General features: G+C 33.9%; 1 protein-coding gene across 1 annotated transcript in view; it reads right to left on the bottom strand.

The window, feature by feature from the left end:
• LOC137652264 (collagen alpha-2(IV) chain-like) overlaps positions 1-24,222 on the bottom strand; it is a 61,242-nt gene that overhangs the window by 15,326 nt on the left and 21,694 nt on the right. The window contains exons 5-18 of the mRNA XM_068385531.1: positions 24,102-24,220; positions 21,079-21,331; positions 19,891-20,167; positions 16,968-17,144; positions 16,033-16,194; positions 15,457-15,618; positions 14,377-14,549; positions 12,024-12,127; positions 9,759-9,868; positions 7,727-7,920; positions 5,284-5,490; positions 2,973-3,258; positions 2,080-2,195; positions 1,830-1,920 (exon numbers count right to left, since the gene is read on the bottom strand). Coding sequence (XP_068241632.1) covers positions 1,830-1,920; positions 2,080-2,195; positions 2,973-3,258; positions 5,284-5,490; positions 7,727-7,920; positions 9,759-9,868; positions 12,024-12,127; positions 14,377-14,549; positions 15,457-15,618; positions 16,033-16,194; positions 16,968-17,144; positions 19,891-20,167; positions 21,079-21,331; positions 24,102-24,220 — 2,431 coding nt within the window. The remainder of the gene's footprint in view (positions 1-1,829; positions 1,921-2,079; positions 2,196-2,972; positions 3,259-5,283; positions 5,491-7,726; positions 7,921-9,758; positions 9,869-12,023; positions 12,128-14,376; positions 14,550-15,456; positions 15,619-16,032; positions 16,195-16,967; positions 17,145-19,890; positions 20,168-21,078; positions 21,332-24,101; positions 24,221-24,222) is intronic.

The following is a 24,222-nucleotide window of genomic DNA, read 5'->3' as shown; positions in this document are numbered from 1 at the left end:
ATTACTTCTCTTATTAGACACTTAATGTGTATTGAAAGTGGGTGGGAATGATAAAAAATAGTCTACTGGCTTTCCAGGTCTTTCTGTAACCAATTGCTTCTCTTATTAGACCCTAGCGGTTTGATGTGAATTTGTGGGAATTTAAACAAAAACATCAGACAACTTGGGGACAATATACACGATATAGCAGTACCAGACTATAAGGGGGAATCACTTTTTAAAACTTCTTGCTGATTAGATGATAGAGGAAGTAGTGTACTCTAACTTAGAAAAGAGAAGTGAAGTGATAAAGAGATTTCAGTAAGAAAATAAAAATATCTTTAATTGATAAGAGTAAAACAAACATTTGAAAGTAACAAGAGATATGCTTACCAAATGATTTTTACAATTGCTCTTCTTTTATAAAAATCTTTGTAAACGTTTTCTTTTACAGAATTCTTACCAGGTTTTAATTCTGATGAAAACTTTAAGCAGGAGGAATGTATTCGATCTCGTTTTATCCTCGCTTCATTCATTGTCTATTTCTTTATTTATACCTCTATATTCTGTCTAGGATATGTGCTAGGCGGTATATGTTAGCAATCCATGTTTGCCAACGGTTTTATAAGTGGATGAGCAACCTGGTGGAGTAACGAGAACTTTGGGTGTGGAGTAAATGCCCACCTCTCCCTAAATCTCGATGAAGTCACTGGCAGCATGGTGACGGATTGGGTTTAAGGCGATAGACATAGTCTCTCTAGGGTTACTTGCCTTAGTTAAATATGCACTGCACATCACAAGGAACTGGCTATCCTTTGATGAATATAGCCAATGAATCCTCTGAGGTTCTTTGCATCAATAGGTGTTTGAGGAGATGATGATGATGTGCAATTTAGATGATGTGGTAATTTGTCTTTCTTCAAAGCTTAGTTTTCTCTCTCTCTCTCTTTGTTCTATTACCGAGCATTTGTTTCATGGAACTGAGATAGAAGTTTGAGATATAAGAAGTAAAACTCTGAGTTGTATCAAGTTTGTTTTGGAAATGTAAATCCTGATGTAAAATATCCTCTCTTTACCTGTTTTTCTCTCCAGTACTACTTTACTTTTTATTCTTATGGGAATTTGAGTTTGACGTAAACAAAATGAATACAATTTCCCTTTTCAACTTCATAATCAGTCTGTTGTATTTACACATCATGTTGGATATTCCATGTGAAAAATAGGTCATTCTGCAATTTCTCATTTTTTATATGGTTAATATGAACACTTGGAAGGTAACTCTATTTTTCTCATAATATTTCCCGATTGATGTCGAACTAATCATGATTTACTGCATTACAATGGTATAATCATGACTGACTGTAACATGTATCATATCAAAAATTACATTTCATTGAAATTCTAATCTTTCGTTCTATGAAAAAATCTTTACCATGAACATTCCACAAGAAGTTTTGAGTTTTAAAGCTTCTTAGGCTTAAATCTAATCACCCCATTGCTTGCTAGATATCACTGCCTAGAAAATCTGGAGCATGCATTGCCATTTAAGTGGGCATTGGCCCCTGTACTAACTTTGTTATTGATCTTAAGATATTCTACATTCATTATTTCTCATATAGTTGGCTTATTTCCTTTCCTCACTGGGCTTTTTTCCCAGTTGGAGCCCATGGGTTTATAGCAGCCTGCTTTTCCAATTAGGGTTGTAGTTTAGCTAGTAATAATAATAATAATAATAATAATAATAATAATAATAATAATATCGAGCAAATCTTGTTTAGATATACATTAAAACAATCCAGACTTTGATTTCCATACCTTAACTTACTTCACTGTATGTATTGTTAACTAACCTTTAAAACCAGGTTCACCATGTCCAAAATGAGTTCCATTTTCTCCAGGTGGACCCCTAAATCCTATTTCCCCAGGGAAACCTCGAGGACCCTGGAAGAAAAACAAGATTACAGTAGAGATTTAACTTTACTTGAGATGATAATGGAATTTGTCATGCAGTAGATATGATTAAATTGACAGACATATCAATACGATATAAAGAGGTTTTCTCATCAGTTATTCAAATAAAATTTCTAGTGCATTCCTTACTTTTGGTCCTGGATTGCCTTCAAAGCCAATATTTCCAGGGCGACCTGGATCGCCTACGAGGCCTGGTGGTCCAGGTCGACCGAACGCACCAGGTATACCGGGGCCTCCAAGACTACCTAAGGCAGAGGAAAAAAATGATTTAGGTTTTAATCTTTCTTTCGTGGGTAAAAAATTGCCATTTCACTAAAATTACCTAAACTTTGAATTGCCACTAGACAGGGTCTGTGTCTACTTAGAGATATTGGAAGCTAATTAAAAATAATGATAATGCACTATAAAGGACAATGTGTTCCCATATTTTTCTGTAATACTGACTGCCATACACCCTACTCTTGCTGTCTGTATTTCATTTTAGTTATATTTGTCTTTGATCAGTTTGTGGAGAATTAGTTTTCAAGCTAGTATAATTATTTTGAATGTAGTTTTAATTTTGTATTAATGTGATTTATATTTGTTTAAAAAGCAAATAAAAATGAGCAAACAATGAGTATAATTTGGACAAGAAAATCCTATACTTTGCCAAGAATCTTTCTCTTAATAGTATTATGGATATGAATTTATGCACTGAAAAACTAGAAAATTTCTATTTAGCGATATATATGTAGTTTAGTACTATTATAATTGAACAAATAAATAACATAATTAGCCAAGAAATTTTTTTTTTCGTAAAACTAAGTACGATAGATATAAATTATAGCACTGCAAAACTGAGAAATTTTTATTCAAATATATAGAACCTAGTGCTATTTATAGCAGGTGCCACATATTATTATGTAAGGAGACAGATATGAAAATTTTATGATTCTGTGTATAGAACTTATCACTGTACATAGTACATATAACAAAAAGGTTTGTCACATCTTTAAAGATACCAGTGAATGCTAATCACTTACCTGGGAATCCCCTCTCTCCTTTTATACCGCCACGACCAGGACGTCCAGAAATACCAGGTCTTCCAGGACCTCCTGGGACACCATCAAAGCCTGGAGTACCCGATTCACCTGGTGATCCATTAAAACCTACATTTCCTTTTGGTCCCGGACTTCCTCTCGGACCTGGTATACCTGGACGGCCACGGCCACCAGGACTTCCTAGAAGGCCAGGAAAGCCAGGAGGTCCTGGGCGTCCAGCAACACCAGGCTGACCAGGTAGTCTATCACCAGGTATACCTTCAATTCCCTAAAGAAGAAGAGATGAAGTTGATAAGAATAGCTAACCTTCATCTCGTACTTTTGTGATGATATCAAGCACAATGATTATTTTCTACAATCTATAAGATATGAAGTAGCTTCCTACCTGATTATCAATGGTTTGGAAATGCTTGATTCAGAATTTTTATGCTTTGAAGGATATAAATTCATTTCTTTTATATTTCTTTCACTGTACATTTAAAGAAAACTAGATTATAAAGAAAATCACCTTAAAAAGCTCTATGTTAGATAGCTATAACTGTAAAATATACTTAATTAAATGCTGTACTTGAGAACAATTTCCCTTATTTCTATTTCTTTCTTCCTCGGTGCCATTTTCCATTTTTTCTTTTTCTTTTCCTTGTTTTATTTCTTCTCCAAAAATTATTCTCTTTATTCCTTTTCCTATCTTCATAAGTGCCATTTTCAATTATTTCTTTTTCTTTTTCTTATATTTTTATTTCTTCTCCCCTTTCTTATTTTTCCCTAACAATTTCCCGCTCTTCTTTATCCTTCAAGGTCTCCTGATTTTCCTCCCATATTTTTATCTCTCGTATGTCTTGGTTTTTTTTTTAAATTCTGCTTTAACTCCTTTTCTCCATTTTCCTAGTTTTCTTTTTCCAGTCATTTTACCTTTAGCTCTATATTCACATTTCTCTACCATCTTATTGTCTTTGTCCCCAGTGTTTCATCTTTCTTAATATTTTTCTCCTCCTTTCATTCTTCTTCATCCAACATTCATATGCCCCCCCCCCCCCCATTTTACCTTGCCATCTTCCCCTTTCTTTACATTTAATTCTTTCTTTTTGGCTTCCTATAAGGAAATGAATTCCAGTTAATTTCTTTTAAACATCCCGGTTAGTTATGAAGATAGAATACTTCTCATGCTATGTATGTGTTGGTCGTGACGGTTTGCCCAATAGTGACATAATGGAACGTCCCCTTTAGCACCGTTGTTTAATTTAGAATACATGTACATCATATTATGCATCACCCTTGTAGCCTCATTAACTCTGAATATCTTCTCATTTTTCACTCTTTTATTTGCTCTTCTTATTTGCATCAATAGGTGTATGAGGAGATGATGATGATGTGCAAATTAGATGATGTGGTAATTTGTCTTTCTTCAAAGCTTAGTTCTCTCTCTCTCTCTCTCTCTCTCTCTCTCTCTCTCTCTCTCTCTCTCTCTTTGGTCTATTACCGATCATTTGTTTCATGGAAAAGTAGTTTATGTTCAGGAAATATTATGTCAATCATTGCCTAACATTCACTTTTGCCTTGTGATTCAGAGCTAGATTAGAAACAAAACAGTTAAATTGAAGTTTATGGGTTTCAAATTAGCCCTTCCCTAGTGCCTGTAATTAGTCAATACATGATGTGTTACAACTAGCATTTGCCCAACATTATGATGTCACTTATATTATGAGCCCATTAAGTTATAAGGAGATAAGACGGATAATATATGAGTACTTGGTGAATACTTAAATAATTTTTAAAATGAAAAACTGACTCTAACCCAATATTAATTTTTGATGACTACATTAATATGAATTTAGGGATAAACTTGCAGAGCTAGTGAAACACCCCCTACATCTCTTCATTCTAATTTTCCTGTTTAGAAGGATGATCCGAGACATGACTTTTTTTTTTTTTATCTTGTGGTTAAATTTCAATATGACCAAGTTTCCAGAAAGAAGCAATAATAACATTAGGGGAGGTTCATAGAAATAAAGTATTCCACACTAACAATGTAAAAGAAAAAAGTCAGAAGAGCATTCAGCTTATAAATTTGGAAGGAAACTGTTGGCCATATCATCATCATCTCTTACGCCTATCGACGCAAAGGGCCTCGATTAGATTTCGCCAATCGTCTCTTAGATTGAGTTTTTCAATCAGTACTTCGTCGTTCATCATCTCCATATAATTACCAAAATTTTATAATAATAAGAAAAACATATCAGGTTTCTACTGGGAAATCTGAATCAATAATGAATACAGTTTTACAAAAACTTACTTTTTGACCTGGGATGCCAAGACTTCCCGGAGCCCCTTTAGAACCTTTTAAACCTGGAAGACCGTTTGGACCACCATAGCCTTTCAATCCTTGTCGTCCATCAGTCCCTGGTTCTCCTTTTCTACCAAAAGCGCCAGGTTCTCCGGGTGGGCCAGTGAGTCCACTAATACCATCTTCTCCATCTTCACCTTTCATACCAGGTATACCCTGTTAAATATATTATAGATTAGTTACATTTTATATAAAATGCCATTATAATTAGCTGTAATGGTAAGATGAAAATGTGAATTTCAAAATAGATTATATTTACACCACGAAAATAATCATGAGTATTAGAAGTTATACCTAAATTTTGGTATGACATGCTTTTATGATGTAATTATTTGGTAATGACATCAAATCCATACATAAACATTTGTTTAAAAAATCTATATGAAGGCTTTTTTCCCCTTAAACTCGATAATTCTCAATCAATTCCAATTAAGAAATTAGTATTGCACAAAGATTACTATGGGAGGCAATAGTGATAAAAATCCATTTTCTGAAAATTTCTCAGCCCAAGGATTAAATTCATGATGAGTTGCATTGCGTCTGTGAACTCAAGATAAAATTTAGTGACTAACAGGTAATCCCTGAAAATACTGTGGTTTCGTCTTAAAGAAGAGCTCACTGCTATAGTTTTCAAGTTACAATTGGGTAACATATTACAAGCAATATTTCAAAGCTTTATTATCATTATCATTACTTGCTAAGCTACAACCCTTGTTGGAAAAACAGAAAAATAGCACAATGAGGAAAGGAAATAAGGAAACTACAAGAGAAGTAATTAACAATTAAAATAAAATACTCCAAGAGCAGTAACAACATTAGAATAAATCTTTCATATATAAACTATAAAAACTTGAAAGAAACAAGAGGGAGAAAAGTAGGATAGAATAGTTTGCCCAAGTGTACCCCCAAGGAAGAGAACTCTACCCAAAGACGATGGAAGACCATAATACAGAGGCTATGGTACTGTACAAGACCAGAGAACAATGGTTTGATTTGGAGTTTCCTTCTCCTAGAATAACTGCTTACCATAGCTAAAGAGTCTCTTCTACTCTTAACAAGAGGAAAGTAGCCAATGGTAAAGGGGTTGGATAGTCTACCTTGAATAACAGTCAATTTATCTACCACAGGAAGAATCACGTTTATTAGTAATTTGTCTACACACTGAAGTACTAAGTTTGGACCTTAAAATCAGCTTCAATACCACTGACACTTTGATGACATATTTTATTATATGAACAATAAAGTCACATGAATTATTATGGAAAATTACAGTGAAACTTTTAAAATTTAGCTTTCCTGCATAGTTGCATTCTATTTGAAACTTGACTGAAAGTCTAGGATTATTTCTTTTGGACCCCTGAACAAATTAACTGATAATTGATGAGATAGTTGCATTGTAAATACTGTACATTATTTGGAGCATGGATGCTTAAGGATTGCAAGTTTGTTGTCTTTATTATGGGTGTAGAGGAAAATTATAAATAAAATAGTTTTGATATTCAACCTCGCCTATCTCGTATCTCTGAGGAATAAATAACACTGCCTCAATCAGACTCCCCATACTTATAATGAGTAAATTTTGTTGTTTTATTCAATGAGTTATTACTACATGCAACAATTCTTGATAGTTTGCAAGGATTTTCTTTCTTTCTTGCCACTCATAAATGGCATAGGCAAGGGACTGTGACATTGCCCTAGCTAGCAGGATAATACCCTAAAGACTGACCATATATAAATATGATCAGTGCCCAATCCCCCTCTCTACCCAAGCTAGGATCAGTGAGGGCCAGGTAATGGATGATGATAACTCAGCAGGTAGACAGATAAACTCCCCCAAACCCCCATCCTTAGCTCACACGGATGGTGAGGTTGAAGGAACCAAAGGAACTAACGAGTTATGAGTGGGACTGAAACCCCAGTCTGACTTATCTAATCAACCATCGCAACTTTGTATTAAGGGAAGGATTTCCAGGCTGAAATGCTACAATTATCGTCTACCATCACTTCTTTCTCCTAATCAGTTTCTTTATATCCTTCAATTAATTTAGGGTTTGTAGCCATGTAGAACATAGTTATGTATGAGATCAGAGTACGTATCTATGAAACAAATATTTCTATTCTTTTCCTTAAAATTTCATCCTACGATTATTTACGTTCAGTCAGATTCTATTGTAAGGATTTAGGGACAGTGTAAAAGAAATGTCCTATTACCTGATTATATATACTGTATCTGTATATTTTCAGATCAAATATGGTATTCTAACAAAGTACAATACTGTACGCAAAAGTATAATACTCTTGAAATACTTATAATGTATATCAAATCACTGTTGCTCAAAAGAAATTTTTTGATAATTAACAGTTTATTTGTAATAATACAGTCGCCACTCACATGCGTTCCTGGTGTTCCATTGGTACCGTCGAATCCTTTAGGTCCTGCGTGTCCCATTTCTCCCTTTGATCCAGGATATCCTTTTAATCCCCGGGGTCCCTGATCACTGAAACCCGGAGGACCCGGGGGACCAGGATCCCCTTGGAATCCTGGTTCACCGAGTTCGCCTTTATCACCTGGAGGACCTATGAGACCTAAAGGGAAAAGATAAATTGCAGTATTAAAGCATTCACATGTAAATCTGGCATTCTGTTTTGGGATTCTAAACAGAGGGAGAGAGAGAGGTGTTTACTATTCTAAATGGCTTTAATTTAAGTTTTATTAATGTAAATATGTTTTTTTCATAAAAACCAAACACCTATTACGCTCATTTGTAGCATTTATTTTCTCCAGAAACAAATCTTCTGATGGTTTAAATACAGAAAAAACGCCTACTGATATATCATGCACACACACCTCTAAAGCATCAGCAGGTAGTAACTATCTTATAATCGTGAGAGAGGAAAAAAGATGGAGTGTTGGACACCTGTTTATATTCGACAGATTTGTATGAAAGAATTAGTTTTTGGTGATAAAACTCATTTTTTTCCAATGCCAAAACTACCAATTACAATTAGCTTGAATTGTTATTAAGTTCTAAAGATTTTAGTGTTTAGCGCTCTAGGACATAAAGAAAATCATAAACCAAATATCCAAGATTATCTCAAGAGTTCTCAGATTTTCATGTCCAGAGGCAAAAGAGTTCTAGAAATAGGAATGAATGACTAGCGATTGTGATGCAGTTCCCATAGGCCCTGCCGCTTTCTCGGGTCGCCTTTGTAACTGCTGAGGTAGCAACAGTAGGGGATTCAGCATATGAGGCTTCATTTGTAGTGGACAATGGGGGAGGATGGGCTGTGACACCCTACCAGTACCAACCAAACTCTGCTGAATCCCTTATCAGGCTGGGAGGAGCAAAGAGAAGAAAAGTCCCCCTTTGTTTTGTTTTTTGTTTGTTTAATATATCGGTTACCCCCAAAAATTGGCGGAAGTGCTTTTCTAGATAGGTAAATAGATAATTATTTCTTCATTGTGGTTTAAGAAGATTGAGTTTTTGTGTAATGTATTCAGTTGTTTATGATTTTGTATTACAAAATGAATAGCACCTTTTACTATAACTTTGTGAAATATCTTGTGCAGAGGGTTACAGAATTACAGCAATAATATACAAGTCATTCTGACGAATCTACATCAGGTATTGCATTTAAATATGTATGTTTTTTTTTTTTTTTCAAAAATTAAATTCAATAAAAAAAATTGAAATGCATTTAGATATTTATTAATGCTATATTACTATCTATTTAGTGTAGTTTTCAGGCTTTGAATATAGTATAAGGAGGATGGGCTAATGAAGCAGAATGCTTAATAAAAAATAAAAATTACCCGAAGAATACACATACTGAACTTGACTGATATCTCCATTAACTCTAGATTTGTTTTCTTAAGGGAATGGGAAGGATTCATCAAGGTTTTCTTAATCATCCACATCCAGTTACAGTAATAAATGTGTTTGCTGTGTGTAAATATGGTGGTTGCAACTTTTTTAAGGATTATCTACTTGTAGATAATAATATAGATGCCTATAGAATCACATAGCCATATACAGAGGTATATATTTAATCCATTATATGTGTGTGTGTATATATATATATATATATATATATATATATATATATATATATATATATATATATAAATATGTATTAACAGAATAACTTATTAATAATATTTAGGCTATTTTCTAAAGGAATATGATACCTATATAGACATGCTTAACTGCATACACAAATATAATAGTTAATCCATTTATATGTATATATATATATGTATATATATATATATGATTTATATATATATATATATATATACAGTATATATATATATATATATATATATATATATATATATATATATATATATATATATTTATATATATAATGTTAGTGCAGTACAGTATCTAAATAAAAATGATTGAGAAATGTAAAGATCATACCTTTAATTCCTTTTATGCCTTTAAAGTCTGGAAGGAGCACTCCACCGGGTCCAATATATACACCGGGTACACCAGCTTTGCCAGGCGCTCCTATTTCTCCTTTGCTTCCGCTATAAGGAATGAAATAGCTTCACGTCAAAATATGGCCATACAGGTGTTTATATATATATATATATATATATATATATATATATATATATATATATATATATATATATATATACAAATTTCCACTTTCAAAGGTCTTAAATCATACAGGAGAAAGTTCTCGGTATTATTATTATTTATTGATATTATTATTACCTAAGCTACAACCCTAATTGAAAAAGTAGTATGCTAAAAACCCAGGGGCACCAGGAAAGAAAAAGAGCTCTCCTGTTTGTTTCTAGGGGCTTCCTTCAACCAATGAGTGGGTCTCATACTTGAAGGGATGAGAGAATTGTACAAGTGTAGGAACAAATACATTTCAAAAGTAATTTGTATTTTTCTACCACAGTTCTATTTATAGCATAGTTGACGTCCTCCTTTCCAAACCAGACAACGTCACTCAGTTTTTTAACTCCATAGAGATAGGTACTAACTTAAGCATTCTTCACTTTTTTAATTTTATATATTTTTTTAGTTCATTTTTTAAATGAATATACTTAACTTTTATGTTGTTCCATTTGTATTAATATTAATACTGAGTCTTTTTGTATTTGTATATTTTGTATGTCTTACAGCCCTGATGATGAGACCCAAAGTCTCGAAAATTTGGAAAATACATGTATGATGCTACGCTGGCTTTTCTCCATCCTATTTATATTAAATCTATTGCTTTCCACATGCCTCAACCTTCCTGTATATATATATATATATATATATATATATATATATATATATATATATATATATATATATATATATATCATGGTAGGAAAAATAGTACAGTAGCCTATGTTTTCATGGTAGGAAAAATAGTACAGTAGCCTATGTTTTCATGGTAGGAAAAATAGTACAGTAGCCTATGTTTTCATGGTAGGAAAAATAGTACAGTAGCCTATGTTTTCATGGTAGGAAAAATAGTACAGTAGCCTATGTTTTCATGGTAGGAAAAATAGTACAGTAGCCTATGTTTTCATGGTAGGAAAAATAGTACAGTAGCCTATGGTTTCATGGTAGGAAAAATATTACAGTTGCCTGTGTTTTCATGGTAGGAAAAATAGTACAGTAGCCTATGTTTTCATGGTAGGAAAAATATTACAGTTGCCTATGTTTTCATGGTAGGAAAAATAGTACAGTAGCCTATGTTTTCATGGTAGGAAAAATAGTACAGTAGCCTATGTTTTCATGGTAGGAAAAATATTACAGTTGCCTATGTTTTCATGGTAGGAAAAATAGTACAGTAGCCTATGTTTTCATGGTAGGAAAAATAGTACAGTAGCCTATGTTTTCATGGTAGGAAAAATAGTACAGTAGCCTATGTTTTCATGGTAGGAAAAATAGTACAGTAGCCTATGTTTTCATGGTAGGAAAAATAGTACAGTTGCCTATGTTTTCATGGTAGGAAAAATAGTACAGTAACTTGTTTTCATGTTAGAAAAAAATAGTACAGTAGCCAATTTTTTCATAGGAAAAATATTACAGTAGCCTATGTTTTCATAGTAGGAGAAATAGTACAGTAGCCTATGTTTTCATAGTAGGAGAAATATTACAGTAGCCTATGTTTTCATAGTAGGAGAAATAGTACAGTAGCCTATGTTTTCATATTACATTAAAAAAGAATAGTAATTTAGGAGTAAAATGTCTATAGCATCCATGAGATATAAAACAAACAGATGAAGCTCCAAGTAGCATTTGTACAGTATTTACTATATATATGACCTCTTATTGGACCAAAACTAAAAAATTTTTATGTTACACTATACACAAAATCAAAGATATAAATTCTACTGTAAATATCAAAGGAGAATTTGGATGTTAGTTTAACAAAGATAAGTTATACATAATAGGACTACAAATCAATTTTTAAAAAAAGGATGCAATGATATATAAGGACAACAAAATCCATGCAATAATATGGCCTAAAGAATGAATAATTCTGATATACTTAAATTTGTAAAATGGGGAACGGCTTCCAAGGTTGTTATGCTTCGTTAATGTTATGCAACTTCACAAATGTAAATATTTTTTATAAGAAAATATCATCGTAAATGTTGTGTAGAAATGTTAGCATTTTACCATCTTAAATTTAAATAATGTTGTGAACAAAAGCAAGTTGATTACTTTCTGCCTCTGGGGCCATCGATTGGGATGCCGTCATCTCCTCGCGGTCCAGGTAATCCTGGTCTACCGGGATTTCCAGGAATTCCATCATTTCCCTGATCACCCTGTAATGATAATGATATTATTATTATCATTATTACATGCTAAACTATAACCCTAGTTGGAAAAGCAAGATTCTATAAGCCCAGGGGCTCCAATCAAGAAATAAATAAATTACAAGAGAAGTAATTGATATTTAAGATAAAATATTTTACGATAAGTAACAACATTAAAATAAATCTTTCATAAATAAACTATTACAACTTCAAAAAACAAGAGGAAGAGAAATAACATAGAATAGTATGCCCGAGTGTACCGTCAAGCAAGAGAACTCTACCCCAAGACAGTGGAAGCCCATGGTACAGAGGCTATGGCACTACCCTAGACTAGAGAACAATGGTTTGATTTTGGACTGTCCTTCTCCTAGAAAAGCTGCTTACTATAACTAAAGAGTCTCTTCTACCCTTGCTAAAAGGAAAGTAGCCACTGAACAATTACAGTACAGTAGTTAACCCCTTGAGCGAAGAAGAACTGTTTGGTAATCTCAGTGTTGTGAAGTGTATGATGACAGAGGAGAATATGTAAAGAATAGTCTTTAGAATTAATTCAGTGACAGATTAAAAAGAGCAAATCAGACAGTGACTAGGTTGAGTAAAATTTGAAATCAAAACGCCTGAAATTACATATAAAAATCAGGCTATTGATAATTTTAGTGAGATTGGTGTTACTATATGGACATGAGTGATGGTATGACAATGAAACAATCTCCAATAGATTTAGTAGATTTGAGAAAAAAGGCCTCAGAATAATATTGGGAGTTAAATGGCAGGACAGGATTAGAAATGAAAGTTTAAGAGAGCTTTCTCGAGTGCTATATGTGGATGAGATCATGATGAGGGATAGATGAAGATGTTTTGGGCATGCTCTTCTCTCTCACCAAATGTTTAATTGGACTCCACAAGGCACTAGAAGAGTTGGAAGACCCAGGCCTACATGGCTGAGGACGATGAAGTGGGAAGTAGGATATGATGATTGGAGAAGCATTGAATTAAATCCTCTAGAAAGAGACGACTGGCGAAATCTAACCGAGGCCCTTTGCGTCAATAGCGTAGGAGGAGATGATGATGATTATTTTTAATATTACTTGCTAAGCTATAACTCATGTTGGAAAAAGCAGGATGCTATAAACGCAAGGGGTTTCAACAAGGAAAAATTTCCCAGCGAGGAAAGGAAATAATTAAGCTTTATGAAAGGTAATGAATAAGTAATAAAAAATATCTTAAGATTAGTAACAACATTAAAATTGATTTGCCAAATATAAAATATGAAGAGAAACTTGTGTCAGACTGTTCAACATAAATTTTGGTTCATATTGGTTCTTTTTCAAAACTGTTTAAATGTCGATGCCTAACTCAAAACAAGAATTTTCCATTTTCTCTCCTTGTAAAAAATCCTTTCCTCTCTGGGAGACTCAGTTGGTCTCTGCTCTGCTGTGGCTTGCTTTGCTCACAAATAAACACTATCTCATTGCTCTTCTGTTCCAGCAAGCCGTACATGGATGATGCATTGCAGACATCAGCCACGTAGATTATAGATTATAGATTATAGGCAATTATGATACCTATCATAATTGCCTATAATCTATTTTGTTATTTTTATGTTTACACGAATCAGCTGCGAAAAGTGGCTGCTACTCACGACACTTGTGGGCAGAACATGTTAAAATATTTAAGGCTGGACCCAGTTTGTTCCGAATTGAAAGTAAGGAGATCAATGACATCTCATCGATTAGTTATTTGCCATTGACTGCCAGATGACAAGATGGTTCCCAGAGGGGGAGGCATTTTACAAGCGGAGAAAGTGGGAAACTTTTATTCTGTGATCAGCGTTGGCATTTAAACACTTTTGAGAGATAAGCAATCTGAACGTCAGAAGAGTTTCATGAAAACCATAAAAAAAAGGATATAGAAAAGTAGTCCATAAAGGCAGCATAATAATATTGTCAGGAATGACATACTTGAGTGACTAAAGAAATGATGATGAGAATTCTACTGAAGATAGATATATTCTGAAGAAAGAATTCAGCATGGAATAAAGAACTGACTGAAACAGGAGGAGAAGGTCCCGAGTAGCATAACTAGTGAGACCGAAGACTATAGATACAAAGTGCTCTCGCAGGGTCTGCACTGCTATAAAATGCATTTTCTGTTTCCCTCATTGCAATATGTAGTACAGTTTGCCAGTTATTCAGCACATGTTTAAAAAGTTGTCCTGTCACTATTTTAACAGGTTAATCCCCCCTCTCACAACTTACCTTAATACCATCTATTCCAATTCTCCCAGTTGGACCATCTGGTCCAGTTTCTCCTTTCTGACCAACGAGACCTGGTATTCCTATCTCGCCGTCGCTTCCAAATCGGCCTCTGCTACTTTCACTCGGCACAAGTTCACCAACATCACCCTTCCTGCCGGGTCTTCCATTAGCACCTATGAAATCATCCCACATTTAAAATTGGAATCTTTTTGCTTTTCTGATTTCAATATGTACTGTATAATACTCAGACCTTTCTTTGCCAACATCCTTATAGAATCTTTTAATAGTGCTTCTGATATCTTAAATACCAGTGAGAAGAATTACAGACATTAACACAATCCAAAATTCCAGTGGGAAGAATGATCAGACATTAACACAATCTAAAATACCAATGATAAGAACAATCACTTTAGTAAATATACAAAAGGTTTTACTTGTGATACCAATAAAAATCATAGAAAAGGAAGGTGTTAGTGGTAAAGTACATTACTTTGGCTGGCACAGCTACAATGCTGGTTTTCATAAGACACATCAAGCAGAGATTGGCCATTGATCATGGAACTAGATTTACTTCTTAAATTGGTTAAGTAAAACTGGTAAACAAAGAGTAAATTAGCAGAGTGAATTCATAGTATCCAACAAGTAAGAGTCATTATTGTTTGATTAGAATAAAGCTAAAATGAGGGAAGTAACTTTACAGTAATATGACCAAAGACTAAATGAAAATGCCATTATTAGGCAAATCTCAGAAGAGTTGAAAAAGTATCAAAATATACTAATATTCCTTTTTATAGCAAAGTTAAATAAGTTCATTATCTAAAAACAGTACTTAAGTTAGATAAAGTCATTATTTTCATATGATATGATATTTGCAGTGGAATTTTAACAAAGAGTTGCAAAACCTTAATAAGAAAGGAATTTTAAACAAAACATATGTAGGCCCACTGTGCATACAAACTCCTTAGGTACAGTATGTACAAAAAATATTGGTCGTAAATCTTGGTTCAAATACTTTAAGCATAAGAAGTAAGGTGAAACTAAAACAAAGTAGGATACCAAAATTATTATAACTTCACTTACCAGGCGTTCCTTTAAAGCCATCGATGCCTCGGAAACCAGGGAGACCAGGATTTCCTGGGGCTCCTTTTGGACCTCGGGGACCTGGGAGACCCGGTGGACCTGGACGGCCTCTTAATCCTTGAGGTCCAGCTGTTCCAATATCACCTCTTTCACAAGGCTCTCCTACAAAATCATTCCAATTTACATCAGCAAAAACCAATTTGGAAGTTATATTTTGTATATTTTTTATCTTTTATTCATCTGGTTCAAACTGAATCATAAATGTGCTTTATTAAAAACCAGAAGGGTAAAATACCCTATGGAGTCACTGCCATATGGGTGCCTAGTGAGAATCGGTAACATGAAGTTTATATTCAGATGGAATCCATGCAGAGTAGGATCATCTGCATGGGCTATAAGCTATTTTTGAAAGTCAAGCCTCATATTGTGTGTAAAATAGTCATTGTGGTTTCCATGAGCAACCATATCTAGTTTGCACTAATTTGGCATAATGTTTGCACTAATTCGACAAATTGTTTGCACTAATTTGACATCATGTTTTCACTGGAACTTAAGAATGAGTCTCTATTGGCTTACTTGGAGAAGGAATGCAAGAATCTCCTTCTGTTCCTTTGCTTCCTGGGATACCATTCCGTCCATTTGGGCCCATATATCCTGGTTCACCTGGTGGCCCCTGGAGTCCTTTTGGCCCTTTGGGGCCCTGAGTAGGAACTCCTTCGCCAGGTAATCCTTTAGGCCCTGAAAGAAATTGATGTGGCATTAGACAAAATATATTTTTTCAGTATGAAAATAAAAGTTGTCGGTATATACCAACAATTCTGTACTGTATCTATTTTCAATCAGACGTGGTCTGTTATCCGACGGGACATCTATTCAATTGGTACCTGATTTGTTATCTGTCATGATAGCTCAAGTGCTCTAGCATACTAAAAGGAAGCAAATGATATCCATCAAATTTTTTTCCCATATTTAGGTACTACGTGCCTTCAACTGAGGAGCTACTGGTTTATGCCAGATACAACATTCATTTTCAATTTTGCTACATTTACATTTGGAAATAATCAAGTGTACTTGAAACATACATTTTTCCACTTGACTTCTTAAGTTTTTTCAACGTTAAATTTCTTCCTTTAATGGGTTCACATATCAAAGTTCTTTAGTAAGTAACACAGACTTGTAATATAAGCACATCTGATGGTGTTCTCTGAAGAGAATTACTAACTGTTGTCATATATCTATGGTTTGAAATAAACTTTGGTATTGTAACTAAAAACAAATCATACTTTTAGAGAGACAAGGCAATTATTACGAATATATGAAAACATTATACTGTATTTTGTATATTTAACCTTATTTATGTTCATTTAAAAGTAAACTATTTAGATACCGTCATATAGATGTCAATTTTAAACGTTGAATAATTAATGATGGGATGTGCGTAAAACATTAATCGTAAAATAATTAACACAATCAATAACAGTACCAAGATTTTTTTTTCTTTTTTTTAATACCTTTAGGACCCGAAAATCCTCTTGCTCCAGGAACACCATTACTGCCAGGTCTTCCATTACGACCATCCAATCCTTTGGTTCCAAAAACTGAATCACCTGGCATACCCTTTAAACCTGGAAATCCAGGTGGACCCCTTGGACCCCGTCTTCCTGGCTTTCCAATCAAACCATCGAATCCTGGAAGAAAGTGGATTAATTATTCAGAAACATGTGATAAACTTTGAAGAAAACGGATTAATTAAATAGTAACATGAGAAACATTGAAGAAAGTGCATTGATTAATCAGTAACAAGAGAAACATTGAAGAAAATGCATTGATTAATCAGTAATAAGAGAAAAATTGAAGAAAGTGCATTGATTAATCAGTAACATGAGAAACATTGAAGAAAGTGCATTGATTAATCAGTAATAAGAGAAACATTGAAGAAAGTGCATTGATTAATCAGTAACAAGAGAAACATTGAAGAAAGTGCATTGATTAATCAGTAACAAGAGAAACATTGAAGAAAGTGCATTGATTAATCAGTAACAAGAGAAACATTGAAGAAAGTGCATTGATTAATCAGTAACAAGAGAAACATTGAAGAAAGTGCATTGATTAATCAGTAACATGAGAAACATTGAAGAAAGTGCATTGATTAATCAGTAACAAGAGAAACATTGAAGAAAGTGCATTGATTAATCAGTAACATGTGAGAAACATTGAAGAAAGAGGATTAATTCATCAGTAACATGAAAACATTGAAGAAAGTGCATTGATTAATCAGTAACATGAGAAACATTGAAGAAAGTGCTAATTAATCAGTAACAGAGAAACATTGAAGAAAGTGCATTGATTAATCAGTAACATGAGAAACATTGAAGAAAGTGCATTGATTAATCAGTAACATGAGAAACATTGAAGAAAGTGCATTGATTAATCAGTACATGAGACAAACATTGAAGAAGTGCATTAATTAATCAGGAACATGTGACAAACATTACATCGAAGAAAGTGGATTAAGTAATCAGTAACATGAGACATTTTGAAGAAAGTGGACTAATTAATTAGTAACGAGACATTTTGAAGAAAGTGGACTAATTAATCAGTAACATGAGAAACATTGAAGAAAGTGCATTAATCAATCAGTAACATTAGAAATTTTGAAGACAGTGGAATAATTAATCAGTAGCATGAGACAAACATTGAAGAAAGTGCATTAATTAATCAGGAACATGTGACAAACATTACATTGAAGAAAGTGGATTAAGTAATCAGTGACGTGAGAGACTCTGAATAAAGTGGATTGATTAATCAGTAACATGAGAAACATTGAAGAAAGTGCATTAATTAATCAATAACATGAGAATTTTTGAAGAAAGTGGACCAATTAATCAGTAGCATGAGGCAAACATTGAAGAAAGTGGATTAATTAATCAGGAACATGTGACAAACATTGAAGAAAGTGGATTAATTAATCAGGAACATGTGATAAACATTGAAGAAAGTGGATTAATTAATCAGGAACATGTGATAAACATTGAAGAAAGTGGATTAATTAATCAGGAACATGTGATAAACATTGAAGAAAGTGGATTAATTAATCAGGAACATGTGATAAATATTGAAGAAAGTGGATTAATTAATCAGGAACATGTGATAAACATTGAAGAAAGTGGATTAATTAATCAGGAACATGTGATAAACATTGAAGAAAGTGGATTAAGTAATCAGTAACATGAGACAGACATTAAAGAGAGTGGATTGATTAATCAGTAACATGAGATCAACATTAAAGAAAGTGGGTTGATTAATCAGTAACATGAAACATGGAAGAAAATGCATTAATTAATCAGTAACATGAGACAAAAAGTAAAGAAAGTGGATTAATTAATAAGGAACATGTGACAAACATTAAAGAAAGTGGATTAATTCATCAGTAACATAAGAAACATTGATGAAATTGGATTGATTAATCAGTAACATGAGAAACATTGAAGTGCATGAATTAATAAGTAGCAGGAGAAATTTTGAAGAAAGTGGACTAATTAATCTGTAGCATGAGACAAACATTGAAGAAAGTGGATTGATTAATCAGAAACATGTGATAAACTAACTCGTATCAAAACCAAATCACGATGACAAAGCCTTCAAGAGATATAAGAAATCCTAAGAGGGATTCATAACAAAAATAATAGATAAAGCGTAAAAAAAGAGGTAACGAATAAATAGAAATCCTGAAGGCAGTAAGAAGGAGATAAAGTTTACTTAGCAAGAGGGAATGGAGGCACATGGCATACATATTCTAAATGACACAAAAGATATTAAATAAAACTTTCTAACTTTTTAAAGAGAGCTATCACAAAAGGATAGAAAGTTAAGAGGCCTCAGTGGAGATGTGATAGTCCTGCAATGAACTTTATAAAGAATGAAAAGAAATAGAGATAGAAGTTAGATAGACAGCACAGATAAGAAATTATAAAAATGTGTTGAATAATCTTGCAGTCGTTCTGATATATGTATTTATCTATGGTGTGGGGCCCAGCCTAGCCTTGCTTAAAACACATTTGGGTAATCACTTACGCCATGGTACAATGATAGCAGAAAGTTGATTTGGGATAGAATGTTTGGCCCAAGCAACAAAGTTAACAGTCGCTCACTGGCACGTGTTGATAAATTAGTTATCATGCTGAGTGAATATAAAATTCTTGCAAACCATACACAATTTATGAGTATAGGGGCGAAAAAAATCGAGTTGTTTTGCAGATAATCTATCCATCTGCATGACTGAAAAATCTTACAGAGATTCCCATCTCCAGATTTACATTATTTAATTTAGACAGTTTCATTCCATAGATATATTATTCCTCATATGTATCTGCATGTAAAATATCTTTCTCTGATAGTTAATTGACCTTTCAAAAGAATTCAAAGCATTCTTACCGGCATCACCAACTTCACCATGTTGCGAACGTCCAGGATTACCATCAGCACCATCAGGTCCAGGTTGTCCGGGAGAACCTGGCGCGCCACGTAATCCAAGGCCTCCGGGTCGACCGTTGAAACCGTCAGGACCAGGAAAACCTGGTAATCCTCTAGCGCCTTGTGGTCCAGGTGGTCCTATATACGGAACAGTGTCTGCAAGATCCCTCATTCCTTCTGGTCCTGGTTCTCCGACGAGACCTGGCTGGCCATCAAAACCAGGCGTTCCTTCATAACCCTTTAGAAATGAAAGGACAACTTAAGAAAATTACTGTGGTTTGGTCCCATTTGAGTGGGTGGTTTAATTATATTCTGAGATTAATAAGTTATAATGAAAATATCAAGTCATTATATATATATATATATATATATATATATATATATAAATATATAAATATAAATATATATATGTATATATATATAATATATATATATATATATATATATATATACATATATATATATATATATATATATATATATATATATATATATATATATATATATATATATATATATATATATATATATATATATATATATATATATATATATATATATATATATCATTCGTTGACTGGAATGAAAGCAATCTTGTGTTAAAAATTACTGTAACTTGAAATGGTCCCACTAGGAGTCCACTCTCGTTTACTAATCTTCATCTTATTTTGCTTGCATTTGATAAAACAGAAAAAAGTTTTCAATTAAATGAAGGGCACTTCTTATAGAGCAATCATTAGCTGTGATTAGGCTAACATTCTGGTGTGCATCTCTGGATGATATTGGAACTGAAACCAGATATCTTTAACCTTTAATAATATGTTCAAATTACATACGGTGCTACTATCAAGAAATTAAATGAAAATCCTGTAAAATACTGCGCTTTAACATGGAATTGGAATCCCCCTTATCCAAGAAATGTTGTATGGTGGGGTTTTCATCTCTGCACATAGTTATCAATCTTCGATGGAAACAATAATGGAATTAAAGAGGTTTACCAGGAATCTCAATATTTCAGAACGTTTCCGAAAAGGAAATTTCAATATTGGAAAAATTTCATTGCAGTGAATTAGGATGAAGATCAGGGGTCTGATTGTCGCAGTTTTGGAGTTGTACACAAAAGAGGAGGAATTAAGTTGAAGCTCCTACCTTAGGGCCTTTGGGTCCAGGATAGCCAGCAAATCCAGGTGCTCCCTTGAAGCCTTTGTCACCAGGTGGTCCTCTGTGACCTGGACGTCCTGGCTTTCCCTTCTGACCATCTCTACCTTGGTCTCCTTTGACACCCTTTTCTCCGAGGATGCCAAAGAAGCCTGGCCCTCCAGTGCTTCCGGGTATGCCAGCAGGACCAATGAAACCTGGGTCTCCCTTATCTCCAATAAGGTCAAATTGTGGTGGAGGTTTCCTGTTAATGATAAGCAAAGGTTATGCCAACAGATGTAAAAGATCATAACAACACATGACAAAGCTGGTCAAAGTTATGTCTCATGTAAATATTGTTAAAGCAAAAAGTACATCATCATATCTTATTGCACCCCTCGTGTATCCAGTTCGAATGTACGAGTGTAGCGCATTATAGTAATTCGTTTAAACAGGGACCCCTGGGACCCAGGGGCCCAGGGGAAGATTTGCTACTTGACTGAAAGATCCGTAAAAAAAAAAAAAAAAGTAGTTGGATACAGGAATTCCTCATACACCTCGATGTAGAGAAATAAACCCTGTCACATCTTTACTCAGCGGCAAGTTCTTGCGATCAGCCCCACCCACCACCTCTGCTATCTCTCCTTAAAGCATGTGTTTGGTTATTTGCCACGCAGAAGGGGTGTGACTGGGTGTATTTTCTCAGAGGAAGGTGTGCCAAGAATTCCTATGACCAATTGTACATCAAACCAATAAATTTTATCACTGGTGTCATGCGTAATAGGGAAAACCCTGACTTGTCAGGTCACTATATTGGGGTTTAGTACAAAATCATACCACAGTAAAGACAATTTGCAACTAATCTTCTCCTTTTTGAGTGGAATAACGATAAAATATTCTTTATTCCTTAATATCTAACAGTACGGTATTCTAAAAGTATCATGTGTGTATTAAATAGAAAATATCAAATAAGAATAACTTGTATTACTGCTAAATTAGTCATGCAAATATATGATATATACTGAAAGTCTTCAACTTACAAACTTGATAGGTTCCAAGAAGCTGTTTGTGTGTCAAATTGTTTGCAAGTCGAATTGTTTGTAAGTCAAATTTTAGCCTAGGGTACGCTTCACCTAACTCATGTAGGTAGAAGATTGACCAGGACACCAGCCACCCGTTGAGATACTACCGCTGGAGAGTTGTTAGGTCCTTTGACTGGCCAGACAGTACTACTTTAGATCCTTCTCTCTGGTTACGGCTCATTTGCCTTTTGCCTACACATACACCGAATATTCTGGCCTATTCTTTACATATTCTCCTCTGTCCTCATAAACCTGACAATACTGAGATTAACAAACAATTCTTCCTCTCTCAAGGGGTTAACTACTACTCTGTAATTGTTCAGTGGCTACTTTCCTCTTGAAAAGGGTAGAAGAGACTCTTTAGCTATGTTAAGCAGCTCTTCTAGGAGAAGAACACTTCAAAATCAAACCATTGTTCTCTGGTCTTGGACAGTGCCGTAGCCTCTGTACCATGATCTTTCACTGTCTTGGGGTAGAGTTCTCTTGCTTGAGGGTACACTCGGGCACTCTATTCTATCTTATTTCTCTTCCTCTTTTTTTTAAATTTTTTTTTAGTTTATATATAAAATATTTATTCTAATGTTGTTACTGTTCTTAGAATATTTTATTTCAATTGTTAATAACTTCTCTTGTAATTTCCTTGTTCCTTTCCTCACTGGGCTATTTCCCCCGTTGGAGCCATCGGGCTTATAGCATTTTGCTTTTCCAACTAGGAAATAATAATAATAATAATAATAATAATAATAATAATAATGTGTTTAAGATTTTCAGCAGCAAATGTCAACACGTAGTTCCGTTTCATATTGCTTACTGCATTAAATTCTATGATATTTTTTTTATTACAGTATTTCCTTGTGAACTTTTGATATCTGAAATTTATGATTTCAGTTGGAGTTCTGTTTGTACCTCCGAATGTTTGTCAGCTGAGGACCTTTTCTTCTCGGACCACATATATAGATATCTTCCTGATTGGATGTCTATTTTCAATAAGGCTCAAATGTAACCTGTTAGTAATACATAATCCAATCGCACTATTACCGTTATTTTAGACCCTATTTATCTCCGCAAACGAAGTTGGAAGGAGGTTATGTTTTCGTCCCTGTTTATTATTATTATTATTATTATTATTATTATTATTATTATTATTATTATTTTTTTGTGAACAGCTTCCTGGCCACAATTTTAATCGTAGAGTAATGAAACGTAGGGACTTATTGTTATGTAAATAGCTGGAAATTATTACATTTTGGAAGGTCAAGGTCATGGTCAAGCATAATGTCCAATTCACATAATCAGCTATAAGTTTCGACATCGTTGTAACAGAAACTTCAAACTTGGTCATAATTCTCAGCCAATTAATACATGTCAAGGTCAAAGGTCAAGGTCGAGAAATAATCTTCCGCGGCCGAGGTCTGGGATCTACTGAGTGCCCCTCTAGTTTGACAGTTTACTTCTAAAAAAAATTATCACTTACACTGCATAACACACTAGAAAAGAATTATAGATTCATGTAGCATTAAAAAACAACAAAATGACATTAATTACCATTTGTATACAAGACCCCAGACACTTTGATTGAGGTTTACCCCTAAACTCGGCGATCATTGCCAAAAGAAAAATTCAGTACTTAGAGTTGCTGTATGGTTTCATATCAAGACAATGACTTTATTTGGATTTTTTTTTTTTTCAATAATTTAAAATCCCCGAAAAAATTTTTGATAACTTTCATGAAACAAAAAATCTTGACATTATTTGTACTTAGAATTTCCAATTAGCATGATACTTTATTGGAGATATTACTGCATCGAAATAAAGTAATCTCTACAGCCAATAGATGGTTTCTTTACAAGTTTCTTATCCTGTTCAAAAGAGCAACAAAAGTACTGATGAAACTGACATTTCAAACAGCTTGTTAATACAAGAGAAAACAAACTTAATCCTTCCCATACTTACAAAATATTTATACCAGAGGGTTCTCCTTTCTGACCCTTCTCTCCTCTGACTGTGATAGGAGGTGGTGTGTCTCCAATTTCTCCAGGGATACCTTGAAATCCCTTGTCGCCTCGGAAGCCCT

Source organism: Palaemon carinicauda, chromosome 13, assembly GCF_036898095.1.
Source record: "Palaemon carinicauda isolate YSFRI2023 chromosome 13, ASM3689809v2, whole genome shotgun sequence".
NCBI classification, from domain to species: domain Eukaryota; kingdom Metazoa; phylum Arthropoda; class Malacostraca; order Decapoda; family Palaemonidae; genus Palaemon; species Palaemon carinicauda.
The sequence above is the reverse complement of the archived record's forward strand: the minus strand, read 5'-3'. Positions and strand labels throughout refer to the sequence as shown.